This window comes from Bos javanicus, chromosome 3 (genome assembly GCF_032452875.1).
Source record: "Bos javanicus breed banteng chromosome 3, ARS-OSU_banteng_1.0, whole genome shotgun sequence".
Lineage (NCBI taxonomy): Eukaryota > Metazoa > Chordata > Mammalia > Artiodactyla > Bovidae > Bos > Bos javanicus.
In genome coordinates, this window is record NC_083870.1 from 46,428,896 (window position 1) to 46,455,718 (window position 26,823).

The 26,823-nt window shown below is 38.4% G+C and overlaps 1 protein-coding gene across 1 annotated transcript in view; it reads left to right on the plus strand.

Moving 5' to 3' along the window:
* DPYD (dihydropyrimidine dehydrogenase) overlaps window positions 1-26,823 on the plus strand; it is a 930,948-nt gene that overhangs the window by 664,624 nt on the left and 239,501 nt on the right. The window contains exons 17-18 of the mRNA XM_061411115.1: window positions 22,342-22,462; window positions 23,281-23,400. Coding sequence (XP_061267099.1) covers window positions 22,342-22,462; window positions 23,281-23,400 — 241 coding nt within the window. The remainder of the gene's footprint in view (window positions 1-22,341; window positions 22,463-23,280; window positions 23,401-26,823) is intronic.

Sequence of the window (26,823 nt, forward strand, 5' to 3'; positions counted from 1 at the left end):
GTAGAAAAAAAATAATAGGTTTAAAAAATTGAAACTGGAAAAAGAGGAAAACTCCACAGAACTGCAAAAGTCCAACATAGAGGCAGAGGTTTCTGACAACAGTAAAAAATATGACTGAGGAATAAAAAAAAAAAAAAAAAAAAAGTTCAAAAGGTTAATTGGATTTCTTAGTGCCAATAAAATTGACATCTACAACAGAGGAGGGAAAAAGGGGGGAAAAGAAAAAAAAATCCAAAAGAATCTACAGAACAAGTCAAAAAATAAGAGTAATAAGTGTTATTCTTGAGTCGCTGCTGTCAGAGTCCTTTGCCACGCTGGGAATCACAGTCCACCTAGGATGCCCTCGAACACTGTACTGACCTCTGGACCTGCTGTGGGGGCTACTGCTGCTAAGTCACTTTAGTCGTGTCCAACTCTGTGCGACCCATAGACGGCAGCCCACCAGGCTCCCCAATCCCTGGGATTCTCCAGGCAAGAACACTGGAGTGGGTTGCCATTTCCTTCTCCAATGCATGAAAGTGAAAAGCGAAAGCAAAGCCGCTCAGTCATGTCCGACTCACAGCGACCCCAGGGACTGCAGCCTACCAGGCTCCTCCATCCATGGGGATATTCCAGGCAAGAGTACTGGAATGGGTTACCATTGCCTTCTCCAGCTGTGGGGGCTACTCAGATTCTAATCTGGTCCTAGTCCTGTGTTTTCTTGCCTCCAACGTCCACAGCTATCACAGCTAGTGTGCTTTCTTTTATGGGAGCTCTCAGTGGCCTTTTATATGTTCCATAGATACAGAGTCTGTTTAGTTGATCGTGTGAATTTAATCTGCAGCGTGTACAGCTGGTGGGAAGGTTTTGGGTCTTCTTCCTTAGCTACACTGCCACTGGGTTTCAATTGTGATTTTATATCCACCTCTACATGTGGGTCATCCACTGGGGTTTAGCTCCTGAGGCTGCCCTGAAGGGCTTGAGTTCCAGGTATGGAGGTGGTGCAGCTGCTTGGGTCTCAGGGCTTCTGGCAGGACCAGGTACTCAAGGGGGGTTGGCGGCTAGGGCAGCAGGAAATATAGTGCTCTAGAAGGGGATGGCAACCAGTATTGGCCAATACGCTTCATCCAGTATTCTTGCCTGGAGAACCCCTCTCTGACAGAGAAGCCTGGCAGGCCACAGTCTACAGGGTCACAAAGAGTCTGTCAGGACTGAAGTGACCCTGTGCCCATAAACATAACAGTTTTTGTTTTGTTTTTTTTTGCCTGTGGCAGCTCTGCCCAGGTGACAGTTGAACATGAAGGTAGTGCAATTGCTTGGATTGCAGGGACCCTGGCGGTGCCAAGTGTTCAGGGACACAAACTGCCTCTGCGGCAGGAGTTACGGCCCTATCAGAGTCTTTTTAGAGCCTCTTGTAGCTGGCAATCAGAAGGCCTCTTTGGCCAGTCTTTCTCAGTAGTTCTGCCCGTTCAGGGACTTAGAGGGATCCCTTGCCTGGGGTCCTTCTCTGTAGATCAGAGCATCAGGCACTTAAAGGGGCACTCTGGGTGGGGTCCTACTCTGTAGTTCAGTGCGTCAGGCATTTGATGGGCCAGCCTCTCTATTGTTCAGCTGCGATGCTAGCTTGTGGCAAGAGAGAGAGGTGATGGCTCCACCCTCTACACCCCGTGACTCTACAGTATTGCCTTACTTCCATGGCTGCCTGGCTTTCCCCAAAAGGCATTTCTCACCACGATCTCCTCTCTCACATCCTCTCAATCTGTCACTCTGCAGTCAATTGCAGCTCTTGCCCTGTGTTTGCTCCACGATCCCTAAACACCGCTCCCAGCCGCTGGCGCTTCCAGGAGACCTGTGTTCCTGCCCAGTATATGTATGGCTGCATCAAGGACTGTCTGATTCTTATTCCATTTAGGCTGCTACATATCAGCTGTTTCACTCGCAGCCTTAAATGTTTCTACTCTGACTCAGACAATCGCCCGGCTGTGAGGATCTGACTCCTGCTTCATTTCCCCCACCTGCCGAGGGTAGGTCCAGTCCTACCACTACTCGTGTTTTTCCCCCTAGTTCCTTCGGCATACCAAGTTTTGCGTGGTTCTATATATTCTTTTCCACTGATCAGGTCCTCCTGTCTGCTCTCAGCTGGTGTTCAGCATGCACTTCTGTGTCTGAAGGTGTATATCTGATGTATCCGTGGGGAGAGATGTACTCCACATCCACCTACTCCTCCCCCATCTTGTTCTCCTCCCCAAAGTTATTTTCTTAATAAAGGTAGATATTCAGCTAATGCTATACCATTCTGTATCTATGTCTGAAAACACAGATGGCACTATCACTTAATTTGTAACAAAAATAAAATGTCATGATGCTTTGGGAGAGTTAATTCAGTTTTTGGGTCTCGTCTTCATTATCCTACCTGCCTACCTACCTTCCTATTGCTTCCTTTATTCCTTCTCTCCTTAAATCTCAATGTGTGTGCTTACTCACTCAGTCATGTCCAACTCTTTGCTACCCCATAGACTATAGCCCACCAGGCTCCTATGTCCAAGGGGATTCTCCAGGCAAGAATACCTAAACATAATCCATTTGAACATGAGTGTGAACATTTGCAGTTTTAGCTACTGATGACTGATCTCATATAAAATACAGCAGTATATAGTTTTCTAAGAAAATTGAGCCATACAATAAGGTTAGTGTAAGTGAATCACTTGGCTAAGAATTAGTCTAACTTTTAGAAGCTTTTTACTAGCTAACATCTGCATCTCAGTTTCCTGTTATCCTTTATACATCAGTTCAGTTGCTCAGTTGTGTCCAACTCTTTGCGACCCCATGGACTGCAGCATGCCAGGCTTCCCTGTCCATCCCCAACTCCTGGAGCTTTCTCAAACTCCTGTCCATCAAGTTGGTGCCATCCAACAATCTCATCCGTTGTCCTCCCCTTTTCCTCCTGCCTTTAGTCTTTCTCAGCATCAGGCACTTTTACAGTGAGTCAGTTCTTTGCATCAGGTGGTCAAAGGATTGGATGTTCAGTTTCAGCATCAGTTCTTCCAAAGAATATTCAGGACTGATTTTCTTTAGGATTGATTGGCTGAATCTCCTTGCAGTCCAAGGGACTCTCAAGAGTCTTCTCCAACACCACAGTTCAAAAGCATCAGTTCTTTGGCACTCAGCTTTCTTTATAGTCCAACTCTCATATCTGTACATGGCTACTGGAAAACCCATATCTTTGACTAGACATACCTTAGTCAGCAAAGTAATGTCTCTGCTTTTTAATATGCTGTCTAGGTTGGTCATAGCTTTTCTTCCGAGGAGCAACTGTCTTTTAATTTCATGGCTTCAGTCACTATCTGCAGTGATGTTAGAGCCCAAGAAAACAAATCTCTCACTGTTTCCTTTGTTTTCCCATCTAATTGCCACGAAGTGATGAGACTGGATGCCATCTTTGTTTTTTGAATGTTGAGTTTTAAGCCAGCTTTTTCACTCACTCTCCTCTTTCACTTTCATCAAGAGGCTCTTTAGTTCCTCTCTGCTTTCTGCCATAAGGGTGGTGTTATCTGCATGTCTGAGGTTACTGATATTTCTTCTGGCAATATTGATTCCAGCTTCTGCTTTATCCAGCCCAGCATTTCAAAGCAGATACATTACTTTGCTGACTAAGGTATGTCTAGTCAAAGATATGGGTTTTCCAGAAGTCATGTACAGATTTGAGACTTGAACTATAAAGAAAGCTGAGTGAAAAAGAATTGATGCTTTTGAACTGTGGTGTTGGAGAAGACTCTTGAGAGTCCCTTGGACTACAAGGAGATCCAGCCAATCAATATAGCAAATCATAGTACTTATGTACTCTGCATATAAGTTAAATAAGCAGGTGACAATATACAGCCTTGATGTACTCCTTTCCCAATTTGAAACCAGTCCATTGTTCCATGTGCAGTTCTAACTGTTGCTTCTTGACCTGCATACAGATTTCTCAGGAGGCATGTCAGGTGGTCTGGTATTCCCATCTGTTTCAGAATTTTCCACAGTTTGTTGTGATCCACACAGTCAAAGACTTTGGCATAGTCAATAAAGCAAAAGTAGATGTTTTTCTGAAACTCTCTTGCTTTTTTGATGATCCAGTGGATGTTGGCAATTTGATCTCTAGTTCCTCTGTCTTTTCTAAATCTGGCTTAAACATCTGGAACTTCTTGGTTTACATACTATTGAAGCCTGGCTTGGAGAATTTTGAGCATTACTTTGCTAGCATGTGAGATGAGTGCGATTGTGTGGTAGTTTGAACATTGTTTGGCATTGCCTTTCTTTGGGATTTGAATGAAAACTGACCCTTTCCAGTCTCATGGCCACTGCTAAGGTTTTCAGATTTGCTGGCATATAGAGTGCAGAATTTTCATAGCATCATACTTTAGAATTTCAAATAGCTCAACTGGAATTCCATCACCTCTACTAGCTTTGTTTGTAGTGATACTGCCTAAGGCCCATTTCACTTCAGACCCCAGGATGTCTGGCTCTAGGTGAGTGATTACACCATTATGGTTATCTGGGTCATGAAGATTTTTTTGTGTAGTTCTTCTGTATATTCTTGCTACCTCTTCTTAATACCTTCTGCTTCTATTAGGTCCATTCAATTTCTGTCCTTTACTGAGTCCATCTTTGCATGAAATGTTCCCTTCATATCTCTAATTTTCTTGAAGACATCTCTAGTCTTTCCCAGTCTATTTTTTCCCCCTACTTCTTTGCATTGATCACTGAGGAAGACTTTCTTATCTCTCCTTGCTATTCTGTGGAACTCTGCATTCAAATGGGTATATCTTTCCTTTTCTCCTTTGACTTTCACTTCTCTTGTTTTCTCAGCTATTTGTAAGGCCTCCTCAGACAACCAATTTGCCTTTTTGCATTTCCTTTTCTTGGGCATGGTTTGATCACTGCCTTGTGCAATATCGAGAACCTCTGTCCATAGTTTTTCAGGCACTCTGTCTATCAGATCTACTCCCTTGAATCTATTTGTCATACATAATACTAGGTATACATAATACTACGTAATAGAAGCTTGTAGTTATCAAACTCACAACTATGATATAAGATAATTTGAAAGTGTATTTATGTTTCAAAAATAGAGTAAAATATTTATTTAGTGTCTATTCATGTATACTGACTCAAAGGTATCTCTTACCCTTACCTGTTAGTAACCAGAAGAACACTTCTCAAGTGTCACTTTAATTCACAATTAAATACTGGAAATAATAAATACTGGACATGTAACAACAGACTGTTTCCAAATAGGAAAAGGAGTACGTTAAGGCTATATATTGTCACCCTGCTTATTTAACTTATATGCAGAATACATCATGAGAAACGCTGGGCTGGAGGAAGCACAAGCTGGAATCAAGATTGCTGGGAGAAATATCAATAACCTCAGATATGCAGATGACACCACCCTTACGGCAGAAAGTGAAGAGGAACTAAAGAGCCTGTTGATGAAAGTGAAAGAGGAGAGTGAAAAAGTTGGCTTAAAGATCAACATTCAGAAAACTAAGATCATGACATCCGGTCCCATCACTTCATGGGAAATAGATAGGGAAACAGTGTCAGACTTCATTTTTCTGGGCTCCAAAGTCACTGCAGATGGTGATTTCAGCCATGAAATCAAAAGATGCTTACTCCTTGGAAGGAAAGTTGTGATCAACCTAGACAGCATATTAAAAAGCAGAGACATCACTTTGTTAACAAAGGTCTGTCTAGTCAAGGCTATAGTTTTTCCAGTGGTCTTGTATGGATGTGAGAGTTGGACTGTAAAGAAAGCTGAACGCCGAAGAATTGATGCTTTTGAACTGTGGTGTTGGAGAAGACTCTTGAGAGTCCCTTGGACTGCAAGGAGATCCAGCCAGTCCATCCTAAAGGAGATCTGTCCTGGGTGTTCATTAGAATGACTGATGTTGAAGCTGAAACTCCAAAACTTTGGCCACCTGATGCGAAGAGCTGACTCATTTGAGAAGACCCTGATGCTGGGAACGATTGAGGGCAGGAGGAGAAGGGGACGACAGAGGAAGAGATGGTTGGATGGCATCACCGACTCAATGGACACAAGATTGGGTGGACTCCGGCAGTTGGCGATGGACAAGGAGGCCTGGCATGCTGCGGTTCATGGGGTTGCAAACAGTTGGACATAACTTGAGTGACTGAACTGAACTGGAAATATAGTTTAAAATGTGCATTTTCCCTGATTACAAGGCAAAGGGAAATTTACTGGATTTTAAATTTGCTTATAATATAAATAGCTCTTATAAGTCCAATATGGGTAATTAGAGTTAATGTCTTAACCATAAAACTGAATGTATGTAGTATCCAATTTGGTAGCAATTCCATATCCTAAAACATATTTTTGTTAATGCTCATTCCTATTTATGCAATTTTAGCAAAATTCAGATATATAACTACTTTTCTTCTTTTCCCTTATTCTCTAATAGCTGTTTTAGGCTATTAATTTCATCCTGCCATAGTGCTCTGAAGTCTCAGAAGTAACATTTAAAAGTTGTCTGTTACTCAACTTGGGAAACATTTTCTTTAATTTATCACACTTAAACAAATTGTTAGCTTTAATTAAATGTTAAATAAAACAAAGGCATAAATTAAAAAGCATCTTGGGTATGAAGAACTGATATAATAAAATTAACCTAAGCATTTATAAATTATACCTCTTTTCTATAAAGATTGATTCGAACATAATCAGAAGAAAATTTTGGCAAAGTTTAAAGAAATTTAATTGATGGAGAGTAAATATATGACTCTCAGATAATTAGCAAAAGATTATATAAAGATGCTTTATGAAAGCATGCTATATTTAATGTAATTTGACTTTTTTGTGACTATTTTTTTAATTGAAAGTTAATTGCTTTACAGAATTTTGTGGTTTTCTATCACACATCACCAAGAATCAGCCATAGGTACACCCATATCCCCACCCTTCCAAGCCTCGTTCCCGTCTCTCTCCCTATCCCACCCTTGTAGATTGTCACAGAGCCCCTGTTTGAGTTCCCTGGGTCATACAGCAAATTCCCATTTTACATATGGTATTGTTAATTTCCATGTTACTCTCTCCATACTTCAAACCCTCTCCTTTCTCCCCTTAGACATAGAGAACTGACCTTTTTTTAACTTAGTAGTATGTAGTTTTTCTCTTTTCTAACTAATACCTCTTTGGAAATGTACAACCCCAAATCACTGCAGATGGTGACTGCAGCCATGAAATTAAAAGATGCTTACTCCTTGGAAGGAAAGTTATGACCAACCTAGACAGCATATTGAAAAGCAGAGACAGTCCTTTGCCAACAAAGGTCCATCTAGTCAAGGCTATGGTTTTTCCGGTAGTCACGTATGGATGTGAGAGTTGGACTGTGAAGAAGGCTGAGTGCCGAAGAATTCATGCTTTGAACTGTGGTGTTGGAGAAGACTCTTGAGAGTCCCTTGGACTGCAAGGAGATCCACCCAGTCCATTCTGAAGGAGATCAGCCCTGGGTGTTCTTTGGAAAGAATGATGCTAAAGCTGAAACTCCAATACTTTGTCCACTTCATGTGAAGAGTTGACTCATTGGAAAAGATTGGTTGATGAAATTGCTATCCCCCTACAATGACAAACCACAGAATTGTTGTTGATTTTCATTCAACAGTTTGTTCTCACCTTGCAAGTTTTTAATATTCATCCTTAATATGATATTACCGCCCACTTTGATGTTCTTGATTTTCACTAGCACTTCTATACCATAGGTGTCTCTTCTCTTTCAGATTGATCTCCCTGCTTGCACTGTGTCTTATCCTACCCAACCCATAGACATATATGGAATTATATTTCAAAAACATGGATTTAACCGTATGGCTTTTCATATTTTCTGATTGCTTAAAGGATAAGGCACAGACACTTTAGGAAGCTGACTCTAAACTCTCATTGAACAGTTTAGTCATATCTCCTCTCTGTTCCCTTCAAAAGCAATAATTTAGATGAATTTTTTTCTATTTCCCATCACACCATGCATTCCTATGCTTTAGAGGCTTCCTAGGTATTCGTTATCCATGTGTTTCTCCAGAGGCCCTACTCTAGTTGTTGCCACATTGTGAATCCTTCAAGACTCCAGTCTTTCCCCTCAACCCCAAAGGCATACACTTTAGAAGTAAATAAAAGTAATCACTCTGCCACTAATGTCCCACCTTTTTGTACACACTTCAAAAGGAAAGAAAATTGTTTGGAGTTCTTTTTATGTCTGTTTCTTATTCCAAAATAAGACCATTCATAAAGTCTTCATGGTTAGCTGCAGGGTGATTGCAAATGTTCAGAAAGGTTTATATTCTATAGTTTTTTAATTCCCACAAACACTGTATTGAGCAGGGAAAGGAAAACGTAAGAATAAGACTATTGCATTTGTGATTCCAACTGCCCCATGTTAAAATCTAGGAATATTAGCAACTGGAAATGCATAAGTAAAGTCTTTTTGTAATGCTGAATTCTGTCCTTGCCCAATATTCTAGAAAGCTAATTATTTGCTGCAGCATGTGAATGTTAATTGTATGATCCAGTAAGGTTTACCATACTTATTTTTAAGTGAAAAAATGCAAAGTAGAAACTATCTAAATTTAGCAGTCCTTTGGGTACTTTACATTTGTTGAATATTACAAAAGTAAATACTTATCTCTTTTTAATACTAATATGATTTTGTGCATCAAGCAACTTGAAGATTTTTTCCTCATGCAAGGTTCATCAGCTGTTTTATCAACTGTGTAGGCTGCAGGCACCTTAGTAAAGTTGAGTTGGGATAAATGAAAGATCCTTGTCGAATTGGTAATCATGCAGGTATTCAGAGTGAAAGGGAGATCCTATTTTAATTTAATTTCAGTACTTCAAGATATTTTTTCTTATGGGCTGTATTACCAGTCTCTGTTTACATATCTATCTTTTAAGAAATCATAGCTACTCTTAATACATTTCAAATCAAGCTTCCCTATACCTAGGTGATATGTATTACTTCTTTCTGCAAGGGCCTCTTTAATAATATGATATCTTGCTTATTATGACATATTCAAATGCTAAATCATTTATAGACACATAATGACATATAATAATCCCTAAGGGCATTTATATATTCTCTTGTCTTTGACCAATTTTTAGTGCCCTAAGTGATTCTGATTGTACTTGAGGACAAATTAATACCTTATTTTTTTAAATAATTTCACAATTCATGGAAAGTTTTAGGTTAATTATTGGGGATTAAATAAAAATATTATTTATTTATACTATATAATCCATGAAGCTAAGGACCTGCCCCACCCAAAGCTCCTTTCTAAAGGAAAATTATCAAAGACAATATCTTGCTGTCAGAAAAGTATGTGTGCTAGATATCTTGACCATGATTCATTGGAATAGATTTTGTATCCTGAGCAAAAAAGTGACCACCTACAGACTAAAGAAAGAGAATAGCAGGCTATCAGGGAGTCTGGTGTCAAAGGCAATAAGGCACTCTATATTTGGTGCTGGCTGACTATCATTTAGAACTCTTAATTGTAAGAAACAGAAACCGATTCTGGTCTCAGAAGTGAAAAGGAAATTTATTGGAAGTATACAAGATGTCTAAGAGAACCAGAGAAGCCAGGAACGCCAGGCTTAGAAGAGGGACAGAAACCAACGGATCCAGAAAATGGGCAGCAAGGATTTTCCCCATAATGCAGCCTCTACCAGGGCTGATATCAGCCACCGGTGCCTTTGTTGGGCACTGTCAGGAGATGCTGCACCACACACTACACAAAGAAACATCAGCCAGTTTTCTGATTATGAGATTGGAAATTTGGGCTGGAACAGAACAGCAGTTGGCCATGCGTAAAACCATATTATTGTTTATTAGTTGACAGAGAACAGGGACAGAAAAATTCTCTCTTCAGTGGGTTCCATATTGGTGATACTTTCTGTGTCCCACCAAAACTTCATGCAATGAGGATTTAACAAAATAAATGGGAAGGGTGCGAAGTAGGAGGAATGGCCAAAAAAAAGAATTATTCTGCTTGTATCTGAGAATCTTCTGTGTGGGTTTGGTTTTGAAATATATAGATTCTGCGGCAGATCATAGCAAAATTGAATTGGAGAACCAAAAAGGCAATATAGGAAAAAATAGAAAGGGAGTAGAAGTAGAAATGAAAAAATAGATACTGAAAAGTAAGAGCAAATTCATTAATATCACAGAATTTCTAATCCTAAAAACCGTAGACACCAACTCTTAAAGGAAAACAAGAGAGTAAGAGCTGCTTTTTGTCACTGATTTCACCAAAGTGTCACCAGAGCTGCTGTGTGTCCTACAGATATGAAAGACATCCCAGATCCCAGAGGCCTGGCTCTTCCTTTGTCAAAAATATTTCCCTTACCTTCTTACTTCCCCATATATACTTGTAAGAAGCCTCCATAATGGGGTGGGAGGGGGTAGGCTCACCATGGTTCCTTTCCTTTACACTTGAAAGACTTTAAAATAGAGAATCTTCTTTTTACACACGTAAGTTCATACATACACACACACACAGCCCGTGTAATGCATACTCTTATAAACCATGAGTATGAATAGATAAGTATATAAAAATTAAATTGCATTCAGATTGCTCAAAATTTGGGAGAAAATATAAAATCCATGAATTTCCTTTCAAGAGTTTGTGAAAAACCACACTTCCTACAGGTCACGTTCTAAATCTTCCCCATCCCATATTTTTACACAAAAACTTTTGAATAAAGTCACCCTTCTTTTAGTTATCTCAAAATCTTTTTCAGCTCGTAGAGTGAAATCAGTCTACTGTACTGGCAAGACAAAGACCTAGCTAGGTACCTCTTCCTAGCTCTCATAGCAGCAGTAGGAAGAAATCCCTTAAGGAACTGTACCAACTTGTTATGGATGCATTCCTTAGCTGAAACCATTCATTGCCAAGGGATTGCAGTTTTCTCTGCTATGTTATTTAAAATTCCCTCGGCAATAATTCCTTCTTGCTTGGATTTCATAAAGTTCCCAGAACAGAAGCATGACTTCCCTAGACTCCCTTCAGCCTAAATGTATCAGCATTATGGGTGCTCCAGGGCAGAAGGCGGTTTTACACTAGCCTCCTCCCTGTGTCGGTTAATCATTCACACCAATACGGGGTTATAAAGATACTGAGGTTTTGTGCTTCTGGTTGTTTTTAACTCTAGCATTCAGAAATGTGGACTAAGTGAATAGACCAACAGATGTATAAAATATCAATTGTTACACTGTTTACACTAATGTTTTGCATTAAGAAAACAAATGTCAAGCTGCCTGAAGTCTGCAAAGAATAAAAACTCCTTGTTATACACTTAAATACTCACTTGCCCTTATCTAAAATGAATCCGCACACAGTAGTGCAAGTGACTGCTGGCATTTCATTACCTACTGAAGCCTTTTGAGTGTGTTCTGAACAGTGATTGGGAAGCCTGCTGAGTTTCAGTTTGGTTCAGTTCGCCCACAGTTTTGAACCCCTACTGGTGGTATCAGCAAAACATGTGCATAGCCTATTTTTCCATAGAGTAAGATTTTTCAAGTTACTCTGAGTAACCTCATTAAGAAACTATGGACAACACTCTTTTTGCATGATGGACAATACTAACCTTTGAATTCACAAATAAATGACACCCCACATATAAGGAAAGATCAAGGTCTTTGCAGGGCCTCAGCATAAATAATGCTGAAAAGAATACGCCATTTTCACAAATGTTTTAATATAGAGGATTTTGAAGCATCTCTATTTCTATGAACTATGGCCAGAATATGGTTCTCAACGTGCATTTGTTTGCCTATGAAGATAGACATGGAGCCTGTGTCATTCTTGATTTGGGTGGGGAGAGGGATGATAAAAACTAAAACAAAGGAAGTAGTGATGGAAATACCCAGCATAGGCAAAGGAAAATCATTGTGAAGCAGAAGGCAATGACTGGCTGTAACTGACCGACAGGTCACGGATCAAGTATGGGTGCAAACAGGGCAACTGCAGGTCAATTCAGGCAAGACTCAAGGAGATCTTATCCAGAAAGAAGTGGGCAAAGGATAAAGTCCAGAAATGCAAGAGTTCAGGCAAGCAGAATGGATATGAAAGCAAAAGCAGACTTTAGGATAGAATATTAGAGACCCAATGCACCTGTAGGAAGTTTACAAAGGTCTCTTCATGACATTATTAATTACCATTACTTTCTTTTATCAACAAGAGACATGGCAGTGAGGTAAGGACTGGCATATACTCCGATTCCCCTGGCTGCACTCCCCTGATGGGTAGACTTGGCCTTTCAGACACAAAAGTACCGTCTACTTTATCCATAGATTTCTGCACAGTCATTTCCAGTGTCCCACATCACAGCAATGACTCTTCCAGCAGATTCTGAATCAAAGATGAAGTAGCTATCTACACTCTCCAATGATGACTCTGAACTGTCTGAATGGAGGACACCCAACCATTGTCTGCTACTATTCCCTTAAAACAGTCTTTTTCAGGAGAAAATTAGTCCTGGTTCTTGGTATTGGGCCTTTTCTTACTCAGGAGTATATATATTGTCCATTGTTGAGTAAAGTGACTTGATTTTTTTCCAGGAGCTTCCAGGAAAGCTGAGGTTGAGATTTGTTGGGATTCCATTTAGTTTGCCTGAGTTTCTCTCAGTTAGACACTCTGGGGTCATTTGGGTGAGTTTCTTTTCCTTCTTTAACTTTCTTAGAATTTACCCTAATCCTATCACAGAGAGAATTTAAATCCAAGTAAGGAATTGAAGCCTCTGGGAATCAGGCAGATAGATGGAATTAAAAGTGCAAAAGAGTTCTGGAGGAGTAACACCTGTGGAAAAAATAGGCAGGACTCAGGATTGAAGAAGGGGAGCAGTCAGACCCGGAAACAGATATGAGAAGAGTCTTCACCAGCCCAACAGAGAACTGTAGGGCAGAGATGGCCGACTAGAGGAATCCTGCATTGGATGGAATGGCTGGGTCCTTATACCAAGATTTTGCTGTCCATTGCCTGAGGCCTCCCCAAGAGGACCCTGACCCCAGTTTATAAGCTGAAGGTAACTTGGAAAGGTGAGCAGTTGGCTCACCACACTGCTGCAACTGAACATAAGTCTTTTCCTGAAGGAAGGTCTGGGTGGTGCCTGACTCAGTCTATCAGAGTTGCCAGCTTCTGCATGTCTTCACAAGAACATTTCAGAACCCAGTTAAGTCACCTTGTGTATGTATTCATCTGTTCTTGCGAAAGATTAGACAATTTTCCAACAGTTCAAAAAGTTGATCCACTTACAGAATCTGAGTTCAGCTTGTTTGTTTTGGTATAATTTGGGGTTCCTAGAATAGAGGCTCAAGGTATTTGTATAATAAGACAGCAATAGTGCTATAAGGAAGAGTTTCCACAAGACATTCATTGGCTAGCATAGCACTGTGAGCAGGAGATGTCCATTGGCCTGATTAGTGATCAGATATGTCTTCTCCAGCTTTATTGCCTTAGTCAGTAGAAGCAATGGATTTATAGTTGGATTAAGATAGGATCAAGATAAATCAAAGAAGTCTGAATCTGCTTCCATAGGAGCAAATTATGGAGGAGAAAATTTGAACAGTTTTCAGAGCTGACCTCCACATGAACAATTGCCATTTGGAACAATGAAGTGAGCTGGTAGACCAGAGGGTCCTCAGATGAGATAAAAATAATGACTCAAAGAACACTTATTTCTTAAGAATTACATATAAATAGTCCATGGCAATTTTCATCCATCTGTTAAAAGTTTAAGGTTCTGAAACTGTGTGTGGGAATGGGGAAAAATGACACTAGAGATATCAGAGGAATCATATGCTAGAGAAATGCTGTATGAATGGAAGAAAAAATAGCATTAAGTCCTAGTCACAGGGAATGGTATTTAAAGTAATACAAGTTCCCTTTAACTGACAAAACTGTGTGTAGACTTCCCCAGCAAACCCCAGAGACCACTAACTGGGTCTTGAGGCAAGGTTAGGGGTACACACTCTGGAAAACCTTCAATATCCTAAAGATTCAGACAGAAAGGGCCATGGGCAGCCTGGGACCTCAGGGAGATTTTAATGTATTGCGGGGCCCAGGAGGGCACTGCTGTCTTGAAAGCAGTTCACTACCTGGTAGAGGACAACAAAAGACTGCTTCCAAATTCCACTGGCTTGTGGAGCAAGAGCTACGGATATCTCCAGCTTATTTTGGCTCCTTTGAAGGGAAGGGGCAATTGTTTCCTTTCTCACTGTGGAAAACTGGTCCACATTTAGGAATTCTTCATTCTTTTGTTCAACACAGTATTTATTATCTTTAGTATCTCAGACTTTATAGAAAGTGATCAGGATAAAGGAGTACGATATATCCCGTAACAGACTGATAGTCTAGTAGAGATGAAAAAAAAAAAGATTATAAAACACCGTAATAAATGAAGTAATAAAGACATATTTTGGGAGTATTTAGAAAGGAGTCATTATTTAGTAATCCATCCTGTGTTGAGGTAGGAGGGAAAGGGTTATTATCCAAGGGACAAGAGATAAAGGACATTCCAGGCAGGAGAGAAAGGCCCAAAGCTAGACTCAGAATGGAGAAGGCTGTGTGTGCCTGGGGAGGAGAGAACACACAAGCAGTTAGTTCTGTGCTGTCTTCAACTTAAGGCACAGGGGACATGAAGGAAGAAAAGTATACCTATAAAATATTTTATACGTATATACATGACATGTATATACACTTATTGTATGTTCATATTACATGTTTGTTATATCCTCCCATCAATTATGAAGTGTTTTATTTTGTTTTGTTTTCAAGAATGGAGATAGTGTATATACATTTTTAACACCATTGTCTAACATAATTCATAGTGCCTGATATGGTTATTAGGTTACCTTGGACCAATAATTTTATACTCCCAATTTTCTTCTAAGTAAGTACAAATGAGAAAGTCAATGTTAATTTATGCAATGTGAGCTCTATCAATTCAACAGTATTTAAGTGCCTACTCTGTGCCAAACGCTGTGCTACATGCTCTGAAGTGTTCTGAAATGAGAGCATATCAGGATCTCCTTTTTCATACTTAACATCCATTGCATGTATGCTCAGTCATGTCTGACTGTTTGGAACTCCATGGACTGTAGCCTGCCAGACTTCTCTGTCCATGGAATTTTCCAGGCAAGAATGAATACTGGAGTGGGTTGCTATTTCCTCCTCCAGGGGTTCTTCTCGACCCAAAGATTGAACTCCTGTCTCCTGTGTCTCCTGCACTGCAGGTGGATTCTTTACCACTTTAGCCATACATTTTTGTGTGTGTGTGTGGACTGTAATTCCTAGGAGACTCTGCCTTCCTCATCTGACTCATCTTTGTCTCCAGCAGAGGCCAGTTGGAGTGCCTTGTGGTCAGTAAATATTTGTTAAAATGATAGAACCCATATTGCCTAGAATGACCCTGGCTTTAATTTTCTATTTATGTTTAGAAAGCGAAAGTGAAATTGTGAAGTCGTGTCCGACTCTTTGCGACCCCATGGGCTGTAGTGTACTAAGCTCCTCCATCCATGGGATTTTCCAGGCAAGAGTACTGGAGTGGCTTGTCGTTTTCTTTTCCAGGGGATTGTCCAACCCAGGGATCAAACCTGGGTCTTTTGCACTGCAGATGGATGCTTTACCATCTGAGCCACCAGGGAAACCCTATTTATGTTTAAATACCCTCGAAATTATCTTGGGCTTCCCTGGTGGCTCAGTTGGTAAAGAATCTGCTTGCAATGTGGGAGACCTGAGTTCAATCCCTGGGTTGGGAAGATCCCCTGAAGAAGAAAATGGCTACCCATTCCAATATTCTGGCCTGGAGAATTCCGTGGATTGTACAGTCCATTAATATTTTAAATGAAATTTGTAGTGGTATAATTTACTTAAAACAGAAAAAACACATTCAAATCAAAACATTGATACATGTTGACAAATGTCTATACTCATGTAAGTACCATCACAATCAAGATACAGAGCATTTTTTAATTTACAAAAGTTACAAAATTTCCTTACACCTTTTCCCATTTAATCTGTCTCCCATCCCCAAACCTCAGTCACAGCAACCAATTCTGTGCTTTCTATCAGCATAGTTTTCCTTTGTGGAATTTCATACAAATGTAATCATATAGCAAATACTCCTGGTGGCTCAGACAGTAAAGAATCTGCAATGCAGGAGATGGGGTTTGATCCTGCAATGCAGGAGATGAGGTTTGATCCCTGGCTCAGGAAGACCCCCTGGAGAAAGGAATGACAACCCACTCCAGGATTCTGGCCTAGAGAATTCCTTGGACAGAGGAGCCTGGCAGGCTCCATGGGGTTGCAAAGAATTGAACACAACTGAGCGACTATCACTTTCACTTTTTACTGAGAATAATGTTTTCTTAATTCTGTCCAAGCTGTTGCATGATTTCTTAGTTGTTTTTTTTTTTTTTTTTTTTTAATTTCTGACTAGTATTCCATTGTGTAGACATGCCAGTTCATTCTACTAATGGATATTTGAGTTGTTTTCAATTTGGAGCTATGTTGAAAAAGTTGCTATGAACTTTTGTGTGCAAGACTTTGTGTACATATATGTTTTCATGTCTCTTGAATATATCTTAGAATGGAATTGCTTTTTAGATTGGTAAGTGTATATTTACCTTTATAGGAAAGTACCAAGTGATTTTCCAAAGTGACTGTACCATCATTGGAACTCTTATGTCAGGAAAACTGGTATAAGAAGGACATATGCTAAAATACAAGTTAACTTAAAACATCTACATTCCTATGCTTAGCTGGAGTAATTAACTCTACCTGTCTTGCTTTATTAACATAGAAGGATAAATACATCACTTCTGCCTGTTATTCTGAACCTGCATCTAGTCTGACAGGTATAAATGAAGTAGAAGCCTTTTATAGTTCTCGTTTACAATTGATGGCTGCATTTTACTTTAGGGGGCAATTTTGCTAAAGAAGATGATGGTTTAGGACATGATAATGGGAAAGAAAATTAAAAAGGTGAAATAGGTACTGAGATTGATCTTCTGGGCCCCAGTTCTCTCTGTCAGAAAAGTGGACGTAATGAAAATGCTAGCATGTCATGTGAATTAAGACTTAGGAGTTCCTTAGTGGAAAACATTTCATAACTGGTAAAATTTTTCAGTGGATTCATTGAAATGCCACCTTCTAAGAAAGCCATTTTGAAAAGAATTGTACAGAGTGAAAATTACCAGGGAAATTGGAGAAAAATGTTTCTTAAAGTCAAAAATTTCACTTGTAATTTAGCTTATCAAGAAATTCTCACAGTCTCATTCTCTGGTGCTTATTCCTTTGTACCAGGGCACGAAATCAATGAGATTTGATGTCCTAGGTAATTGGTGGAAATACCTGTCCTACAATGGAGAGGTCATCTAAGGGTCCTCAAAAGCAACAGGGTGCATCATTTGTAGAGCCTCCTTCATGTGTAACTAGAGACATACTAGTTACTGGAATTAAAAATTATTATCTTGTGGCCCAGATAGAAAATTAAGCTTTTAAAAACAGCCAGTTTGGGACAGTGGAGATTTCTGCAACAGTCTTCTCAGAACTACATTTTTTGCTTTTTGTTACTATCGTTGTTGTTTCTTATTTCATAGGAAGCTATTCCAGAGTGTATTAATTACAGACAGACATAGATCTGCTCCTCATTAAAATTGTCACAGAGGTCACATTTAGCTCTAGTTTGCTTTTATCCTCTTCTTAGCATATCACAAGCTTAATCTGGTGCTTTTATGTCACATAGTACCCTCAAGACCACCAGGTGCTTTCCTGGTCTGTCATTCAATCCTTAAGGGTTTCATTGCTTTCCTGCTTGTGATAAGACACACCTCCATCACAGGACAACCCATTCTGCTGCCTCACAATTTTCTTTGGTGATCACATAAATGACAAAGGGGTTAATAGATATTAAAGTAGCACACACACATACAAGCAGTTGCTGGGGGAGAGATTACAAATCACAATCAGGGATGGGCATTGTGCATATCTGTAGGAAAAGCCAATAAAAACTTGGTGATACAGGTGAACTTTGTGTGGACTAGACACTTTAAAAGATTTGTTCAGTTTAGTTGCTCAGTTGTGTCCAACTCTTTGTGACCCCATGGACTGCAGCATGCCAGGCTTCCCTGTCCATCTCTAACTTCCAGAGCTTGCTCAAACTCATGTCCATTGAGTTGGTGATGCCATCCAACCATCTCATCCTCTGTTGTCCCCTTCTCCTCCTGCCTTCAATCTTGCCCAACATCAGGGTCTTTCCCAATGAGTCAGTTCTTCACATCAGGTGGCCAAAGTATTGGAGTTTCAGCTTCAGCATCAGTCCTTCCAATGAATATTCAGGACTGATTTCCTTTAGGACTGACAGGTTGGATCTCCTTGCAGTCCAAGGGACTCAAGAGTCTTCTCCAACACCACAGTTCAAAAGCATCAATTCTTCAGCACTCAGCTTTCTTTATAGTCCAGCTCTCACATCCATCCTTACATGACTACTGGAAAAACCATAGCTTTGACTAGATGGACCTTTGTTGGCAAAGTAATGTCTCTGCTTTTTCATATGCTGTCTAGGTTGGTCATAGCTTTTCTTCCAAGGAGCAAGGGTCTTTTAATTTCACAGCTGCAGTCCCCATTTGCAGTGATTTCAGAGCCCAAGAAAATAAAGTTTGCTACTGTTTCCATTGCTTGCCCATCTATTTGCCATGAAGTGATGGGACTGAAAGCCATAATCTTCATTTATTGAATGCTGAGATTTAAGCCAGCTTTTTCACTTGTTAGGCTGTTCTTTTTCCATGATTATCAACCATTTTTCTTCAGAATCTTTCTTGATTTGTAAAAAGGCCTTCATGAATTTCATCCTTTTAGACAGTCTCTGTCATAAAATGTATTTGTTTTTCTTAAACCCAGACATAATCTATAAATTTATGTATATATAAAGAAATCAATTGAAAATCTATGAAATTATCATTTATTCTTCTTCCATTGACACAACAGAATTTTTTGAGTGCCTACAGTGTTATATGCTTAGAATTGGAAAAGAAGTCCAAAACTGTCTTCTTTTATTGACTTTTTGTTGGTGTGGATAATGTTAAAGTCTCGATTTGTCTGAGAGACTGTAGTACCTTTGTATATTTCTTATCCTAAAGAATTTTCAGAGGGGAGAATTAGAAATTGTCTAAAGTTTATTCATCTCAATAAGATTCAGAATATTGGGAACACGTGTGCACCCATGGCAGATGCATGTTGATGTATGGCAAAACCAATACAATATTGCAAAGTAAAAAAAATAATAATAATAAAAATAAAAAAAAGAATATTGGCCTGTGAGGAAGGGCATCACCACCTGATGCTATCTGTAGCAAATGAGAAGACGCAGAGCACTATTCATTGCTTTTAAATCTTAAATATTTTCATAGCAAAAGTGTGAGGATTTTAGAAGTATGTGAATAGTTTCCCCAAAGTATACAGATTCATTGTTTGTATTTATTAGCCTCACCACATTTTTAGTAGTATTAGAATATTTCCCATTATGCCTGTCAAACAAAACTTTGCAATTTACAGAACAGTCATTAAGTTTTATAATAATGTTGGCTAGAAGTTGTTTTTAAAATTCTGATAATCAAATTATGTTTCAGCTTTGTATGAGGATTAGTACACAGCTAGCTCAACTGTGTATAGAAACAGGTAACATATGTCTTACTCACTATAAACTTAAGGTTAACAGCATAAACCTTACCAATAGAAATATGGTGGTTTAGTTGCTAAGTCATGTCCAACCCTTGCTACCCCATGAACTGTAGCCTGCCAGGCTCCTCTGTCCATGGAGTTCTCCAGGCAAGAGTACTGGAATGGGTTGCCATTTCCTTCTCCAGGGGATCTTTCCGACCCAGGAATTCTTTCCAGGATTCTTCCAGACCCAGGATTCAGGAGTCTTCCCGATCCAAGAGTTGAACCTGGGTCTCCTTCACTGAAGGCAAATTCTTTACCGACTGAGCTATGAGGGAAGCCCTATTAGAAGTATGCTGCTGCTGCTGCTGCTAAGTCGCTTCAGTCGTGTCTGACTCTGTGTGACCCCATGGACGGCAGCCCACCAGGCTCCGCTGTCCCTGGGATTCTCCAGGCAAGAACACTGGAGTGGGTTGCCATTTCCTTCTCCAATGCATGAAAGTGAAAAGTGAAAGTGAAGTCACTCAGTCGTGTCCGACTCCCAGCGACCCCATGGACTGCAGCCTACCAGGCTCCTCCATCCATGAGATTTTCCAGGCAAGAGTACTGGAGTTGGGTGCCATTGCCTTCTCTGTATTAGAAGTATAGTGGCAGATAATTCAAGTAAATAAAGGTAGCCAATGGACCATAGTTTAAAAAAAAAAAAACTGAAAAATTTTGAACAAATTTCAAATTGAAATTAATAAAAGGCATTCATCCAAAGTATTCAACTAGTGAGAATCAACAAAGAAGAAAGTGTAACAAATGTTCAAAGTAAACTATACGGGCATGGTGGTCAATAGTATTGAAAGCTACTTAGAAACATATATCAGATTATTAGTGTCTACTGTATCTGAACCAGACAATATTTTAAATTTGTTTCACTAATTCTTATCAGGCTACCTGCCATGTATTATGCAATTTAAAGATTCGATGATCTTTAAATTATTGGTAAATTCTGCCTTAAAGAGAGCTTTCACAAAGAACATGCAATTTGTATCATCTAGAGTTACTGTCATTTCTAGGCTAAGTCCCATGGAAATTCATAACTTAAAAATGAAAGTCACAAAGATGCAACTGCCTTCATAATGCCAATGCAGTGGTTATAAATATTTCATGAACATTGCATGGGCAGGGGCAGATCTCCATTTTCATGAGTTAGAATTTGTATGGTTAAGTCTCTAGATTTTACTATTCATAATGCACAGTATGCCCTGTAGAGCATTCTATATAGTGCTTTTTTAATATTTATGTTTAATGAAGAAATTACTGTTCTGAAAAGAGAACAAGCCAAGTCAAAGATTTCTTGTTAAAATTATTAGTTTGTTGAATAGAGACAATAACAATCTACAGAAATTACCTCATTGCAATGTCTTAGCACATACGTAACTTTTAAAGTAATACAAGATGACTGATCAAGATACATTAAACCTAAGTGAAAAGGTTCTTTTCTAAAGGTTAAAACATTAGAAATCTAGTCTTAAAAGAATTTGAAAGGTTAAAATGCAAAGAGCAACTTTCTTACATATAAAAATATTAATTACAAATGAAATACTTGCCTCATGTTCCATGGAGTAAATATATGTCTGTATTTTTCTGGGTGGATCTTTAATTAAAAAAAAAATAAAGCATTTTAACTTCCTAGGAAAATATTACCAAGTTCAATAATGAATTGCTATTGCATATTTTAATGTAATTTATCAAAGCACATTATCATTACCTGTCAGAATAAATTTTGCACTAAAAGTAATGAAAAAAAGGACTATTGTATGTGTTGAAATCAAAGAATATTACTACTGCTAAGTTATTTTCAATGGAAAGGAAGGTGATTGCCCTCTAAATGATACTTGTCCCATGAGAAACAAGAAGCCTGAAAAATCACAAGAAACAGGCTCAGGAAAATGTCTATGCCTTGCTTTTAAAAATGAGCGTTTGATATTTTGTTTCATTTTTGTCATTTTGATCAATTCTTTCAAGTAGATGAATGTTGAAAAGTACTGCAAAGATCTTAGTAACATTTACAGAAGTAAGCTAAAGTTACTGATCAGCTCGTGTATAACCTAAGGCTGAATTATCCCATATTAGCATATACTATATATCATAATTAGATCGACTAGGAAGTCACATATTTTCTTTTGAATATACTTCAACAAAACTAAGTGTTTTAATAATGAAAACAATAAGCTTCAGATTTCATATCATTCACCTGGGAGTCAGCTCTTCAAATATTTTTATAGGCTTAAACCAATGAGGTCGTTAGAAATTCTGTGATGTTTCTCAAACTTACCTCCCCAGAAGTCTATGCTTTATTTCTAATATTATTTAACTGTGAGTGGGAAACACTTTCCATTTGGTTCTTTGTAATTTTATTTTCCAAAGGCTCCCTTGAGGAATTTAACCTTTATGTGATGAATTTGCAGTTCACTTGAAGTGTGTTAACCTTCGTTCCCTAATGAGCCTAGGTGTAATACTGAGGAAGAATTTGAGAAATTTATCATGTAGCTCATTGTCAGGTTGGATTTGTCTTGCACATCTCCAGCTTTGCTGTTGTTCCAGTACACATTTTGATCACAATTCTTTAATTATTTTCTATATTTAACTGACCTATTTGAACAGGATCCAGAGCTGGTGCGGAACATCTGTCGCTGGGTTAGGCAAGCTGTTCGGATTCCTTTTTTTGCCAAGTTGACCCCAAATGTCACTGATATTGTAAGCATAGCCAGAGCTGCAAAGGAAGGTAAGAACCCAACTCACATCAGTTTGCCTCCTTAGGTATTCTGGGCCTAAATTTCGTAGGCATAATAAAATGTATCTCATCTATCACTTTATGTGTACATCTCTGTTTAAACTTTAAGAAAGTTATTAAATTGAGCACTTGATCTCACAAATGTAATAGATCCATACCTATACTCAACCTAGTGGGTGGACTTCCAACTTTGGCCCAGGAATACAAGTATATCTATCATTTTTCCTAATAAGTACCTGCTTTACACACAAAGAATTAGAAAACAAAGCCACAGTCACAGCAGACCACTGCAAAATAAATGACCTCATAATGTAACAGTCCAGCAACAGCATTTGAACTTTTAATGAAATTTTTTTATAAGATAGCTGCTTCCACAGGTGAAATTTCTTATGATCTCCCTTTGTATTTGATGGACGCTAGTACACTGCCTTAAACATATGCTCAATAAATATCTTGAATACATCAATTGTACAATCAGTGCATGGTTTTACAAATCATATATGCTTGCATGCTATCCAATGGAATTTGCATCCTGATTTGTAAAGATATTGTAAATTACCTGGAAAATAACACTGAGTACAAAACACAACTCTGTATAATAATTGGAAAAATAAAGTGGTGATAATTAAAAATTCTTATGTCTAGCATTTTAAGCATAATTATGGGAATGAAATTAGTGGATACATTTGAGGAGAGGAAAAGCTGTCAAGAGAAAGTAGTGTGTGCATTTTCCTGGATTGTGTGGGTTTGAATGGGTTTTAACAATTGTTCCTTTAAGAGCTGCAGATGAATGCTGTGTTTTTTCATAGGTGGGGCAGATGGTGTTACAGCTACCAACACTGTCTCAGGTCTCATGGGATTAAAAGCTGATGGCACACCCTGGCCAGCAGTGGGCCGTGAGAAGCGGACTACATACGGCGGAGTGTCCGGTAGGTGTTACCCTCTTCTTGCATTTCTGCTTCCTTGAGGACTGGTGAAAACTCAAGAGACCATGTTACCAGCAAGAATGCTGTGTCTTTTTTGATTCCAAATTTTTATAACTCACTGCTTGTCAAAATTCCTAATAGTTATGACAAATGGAACAGATCCATCAAGTGAGTGATGGCACAAGAAGAGAGAATACCAAGATAGGGCTTCACACAAATTCTATTCTCTTGTGGTCTGTGCATTACTCAGGATTTCTCATTGTCACAGTTATCTCATTACTAATTAGTAAAAACTAATACAAAGGCCTTATAAGAAGAATATAAACACAGTGATTTTAATACCTTTTCCATAGTCTGGGTTAGTTTCCACTCTTCCTAGAAGTTTGAAATCTTCATTCTTCAAAAATCTTACTTTCACAACTGTGAAATAAACCATTAAAACATTCCATTTCAAGATATTGCAGACCTCATACCTTCGCGCACATTTTCTCATCATAAAACACTTGCATTTGAAACAGAAAGAGAAGTTTTAATCCCAAAGTCCCGTTCAGTGTCTTTGCTCTGTGCAGTCTGTTGCTGTGACAACATGAACTTGGTCATGCAAAGACGGTGCTGTGAGGTTCTTGACTGTACTGGTATGGGGATTAGTCTCCTTGGTGATAGAGACAGTGGTAAATATACATAACATAGCAGTGTCCCACTGTTCAAGAAAAGCTTTGCTGAATCAGACCAAAATGTGCTTTTGGAAGAGGCTGCATAGACACAAATAAAGCTCTCTCCATGCTGAGGTATTATGTTTTGAGAGCGTGAAGTGTGGCTATAAGCCATGCTTTTTTTTTTTTTTTTTTTTAAGAGTATATTCTGCTTTTAATTGAATGCCATTCCCACAATGTCAGAAAGAGGAAGGCTGACGAGGAGCACCTGTTCAGGGTCCAGACAGAACTCCCTTTTATCAGGAGCTATCAAACAGGGCCTTAAATATTATTGTAATGCAGAGTAAGGTGGATCGAGTTAGCTTGTGTCTCAGAGAGTTGTGAGATTCCAGAGTTGGGCTGTAACGTGCCCTGTGTTTTCTGTCAGCCCGTTTCAATTTTTCCAGCCTGCCATGTTGACAGCAAGAGAATAAAGGAGGTCACAGAGGGTACTGAACATTAAAAATTAATAAAAGAACTATTGCGGTAGTATTTTATATAAGTAACACCATTCACGTTTTCTCATTTGAGCTGCAGTTTCTGAATATTCTCCCATAGTATAACTCAGTCTAACAAAATGATGGAATTACAGCATTAGAAAAAGTCTTTTGTGTTGCAGTCTTTTAAGCATACATACACTAGGAATTATAGTGGTACCTGCAAACAAGTTCAGCTATACCTCACAGCCTGTTAACATTTCCATAAAACTCTCTTTCTAAGATTTATAAACTCATGTATAAATATTCACTTCAGCTATAAACTCAGCCAAGCCTGTGTGGAACTTCAATTTTAAATAACAAAGTGTCCCTAATATTTTTAAGGTTTTGTACCTCATTTCTAATAGGGTCTATATTCAGTCCTTTAACATTAAACAATTTGTTTTGAAAATAGACTCTCTCCATATTGACGGAATTAATAGTTTTTTCTCCTTTAAGGCAATGTTTGCTTTAATTCAAAGGTAATATAATCTGAAAAACAGTTTAAACTGGCAATGATAATATATTTTAGGATAGAAGTCAGTTCTATAACAAAGTACCTTCAGAATGAGTTGTAGTGAAACCTAGCCTAGCAAAATGTGTTGAATAATAATGGCTTCAAAGTTTAGGAATGATGAAAATATCAAAATGGCTAAATACCATTCCTAGTTTTATCAATTACTCTGTTTCGGTATAGAAAACCACACAAAATATGCCAGGTATTTTTACAAAATTAAAAAAAAAATTCCCACAGCTCATTTCCAGTGCTAATACTTACTCAAGTCTTGTCTCAGAACACTGGAATATCTACTTTTAGAAAAATTGCTGGAATCATAGGGGTTTTTTGGTCGTTGTTGTTGGTTTTTTTTTTTTAAGGGAAAGCTGAAAAGAGTTCAGTTTTGGATAGCCACCTGAAATACAAAACATACTTTTTATTGCCGGGAAAGGATATTTTTCTCTTTCTATACCTTCTAGCTCTTGATCAGTTTTTGTTTTGTGTTTTTGTTTTTCCTCAGAATAAGATTCCTGTTATTTGAAATGGGGGTTTTGGTTTTGTTTCAGCAGGGAAATGCTGAGGAGCTTGGAGTAATGTACATGCTATAGCACAATATTCACATTTCAGTAATGTCCTTCCTTTAAGACACGTTAGCTGATAGGGGGCTAGCTTCAGAAACAGAACCTCAGCTAAGGAATGTCAGTTTCATTGTTTTAAATATGATTAGTCTGGATTCTAGAGTATTCTAAAGCAATGTTTCTCAAACTTTGGTTCCCAGCTTATGAGTGTATTATGGAATCAAGCTTAATGAACTGTAATCATTTGTTTTTTAATGAAATTGGATAGGAAAAATGTCCAAATGCTTTGCTCATGGGTGGGATAAGCAGTGGTTAAACATCTTTTTTAGTTATCCATGTAATGCATACATAGGTATATTTCAGTACCAGGTCATGATATAAAATGAATTTTTTTACTGTGGTTAATTCAAAAATTTTGGAAAGCTGCTGTTTTAGAGGGAGGTTTTTTTGTTAAATAGAAATGTCATTTTGCCTATAGAAGTCATTAAGTCAGGTAACTTCTACCTGTTGAAGTTTAAAATTTATATCAAGAGGGAGAGTAAGGACTTCATCCCAAGGTGTCGTCCTCAGCTTTGTTATTTTAGAAAATGCATTTGCCAAGTCATCTGTAGGTAATTGGAGTAGGGAGGATGGTCAGACATATGAACCAATTCATAGTAAGAATGATGTATAAACCTATATTTTACTTGTAGGAAAAATACCTGGTAAGATTCATGATAACAGTATGAGTCTATTAATGGTGATTTCATAATGAGAATAGTATCAAAAGAAATCTTGTTCAGTATTCATAAGGAATATTTTCATGAAACTAGGATGACTAATTAAGTTTTCCACCATACAAGTACTTCTGTCCAAATCACTGACTCTAAAGGATCAATATTCTCTACCTTTCTTTGAACAGTAGAGACCTCATACCCTGTTGTTACCACCCAATTTTCTTCATTCTAGAATCCGTGTGAAACACTTGTATCACTACAGAGTTGAGTAAATTACTGGATTTTCCTTTTTTCGAAGGGAGGGGAGAAAAATCTTTGCTCCTATTTGGTCAGAAGAAACACTAATCTCTTCAGGATTATTATTTATTAGCTCTGTCCTCAAGTTAATTATTCATTATTTTTCTTACTTTTAGTTTGTTTTTTTTTTTTATTTAGTTTCAAACTTTGACCTTTTTCTTGATCTTATCC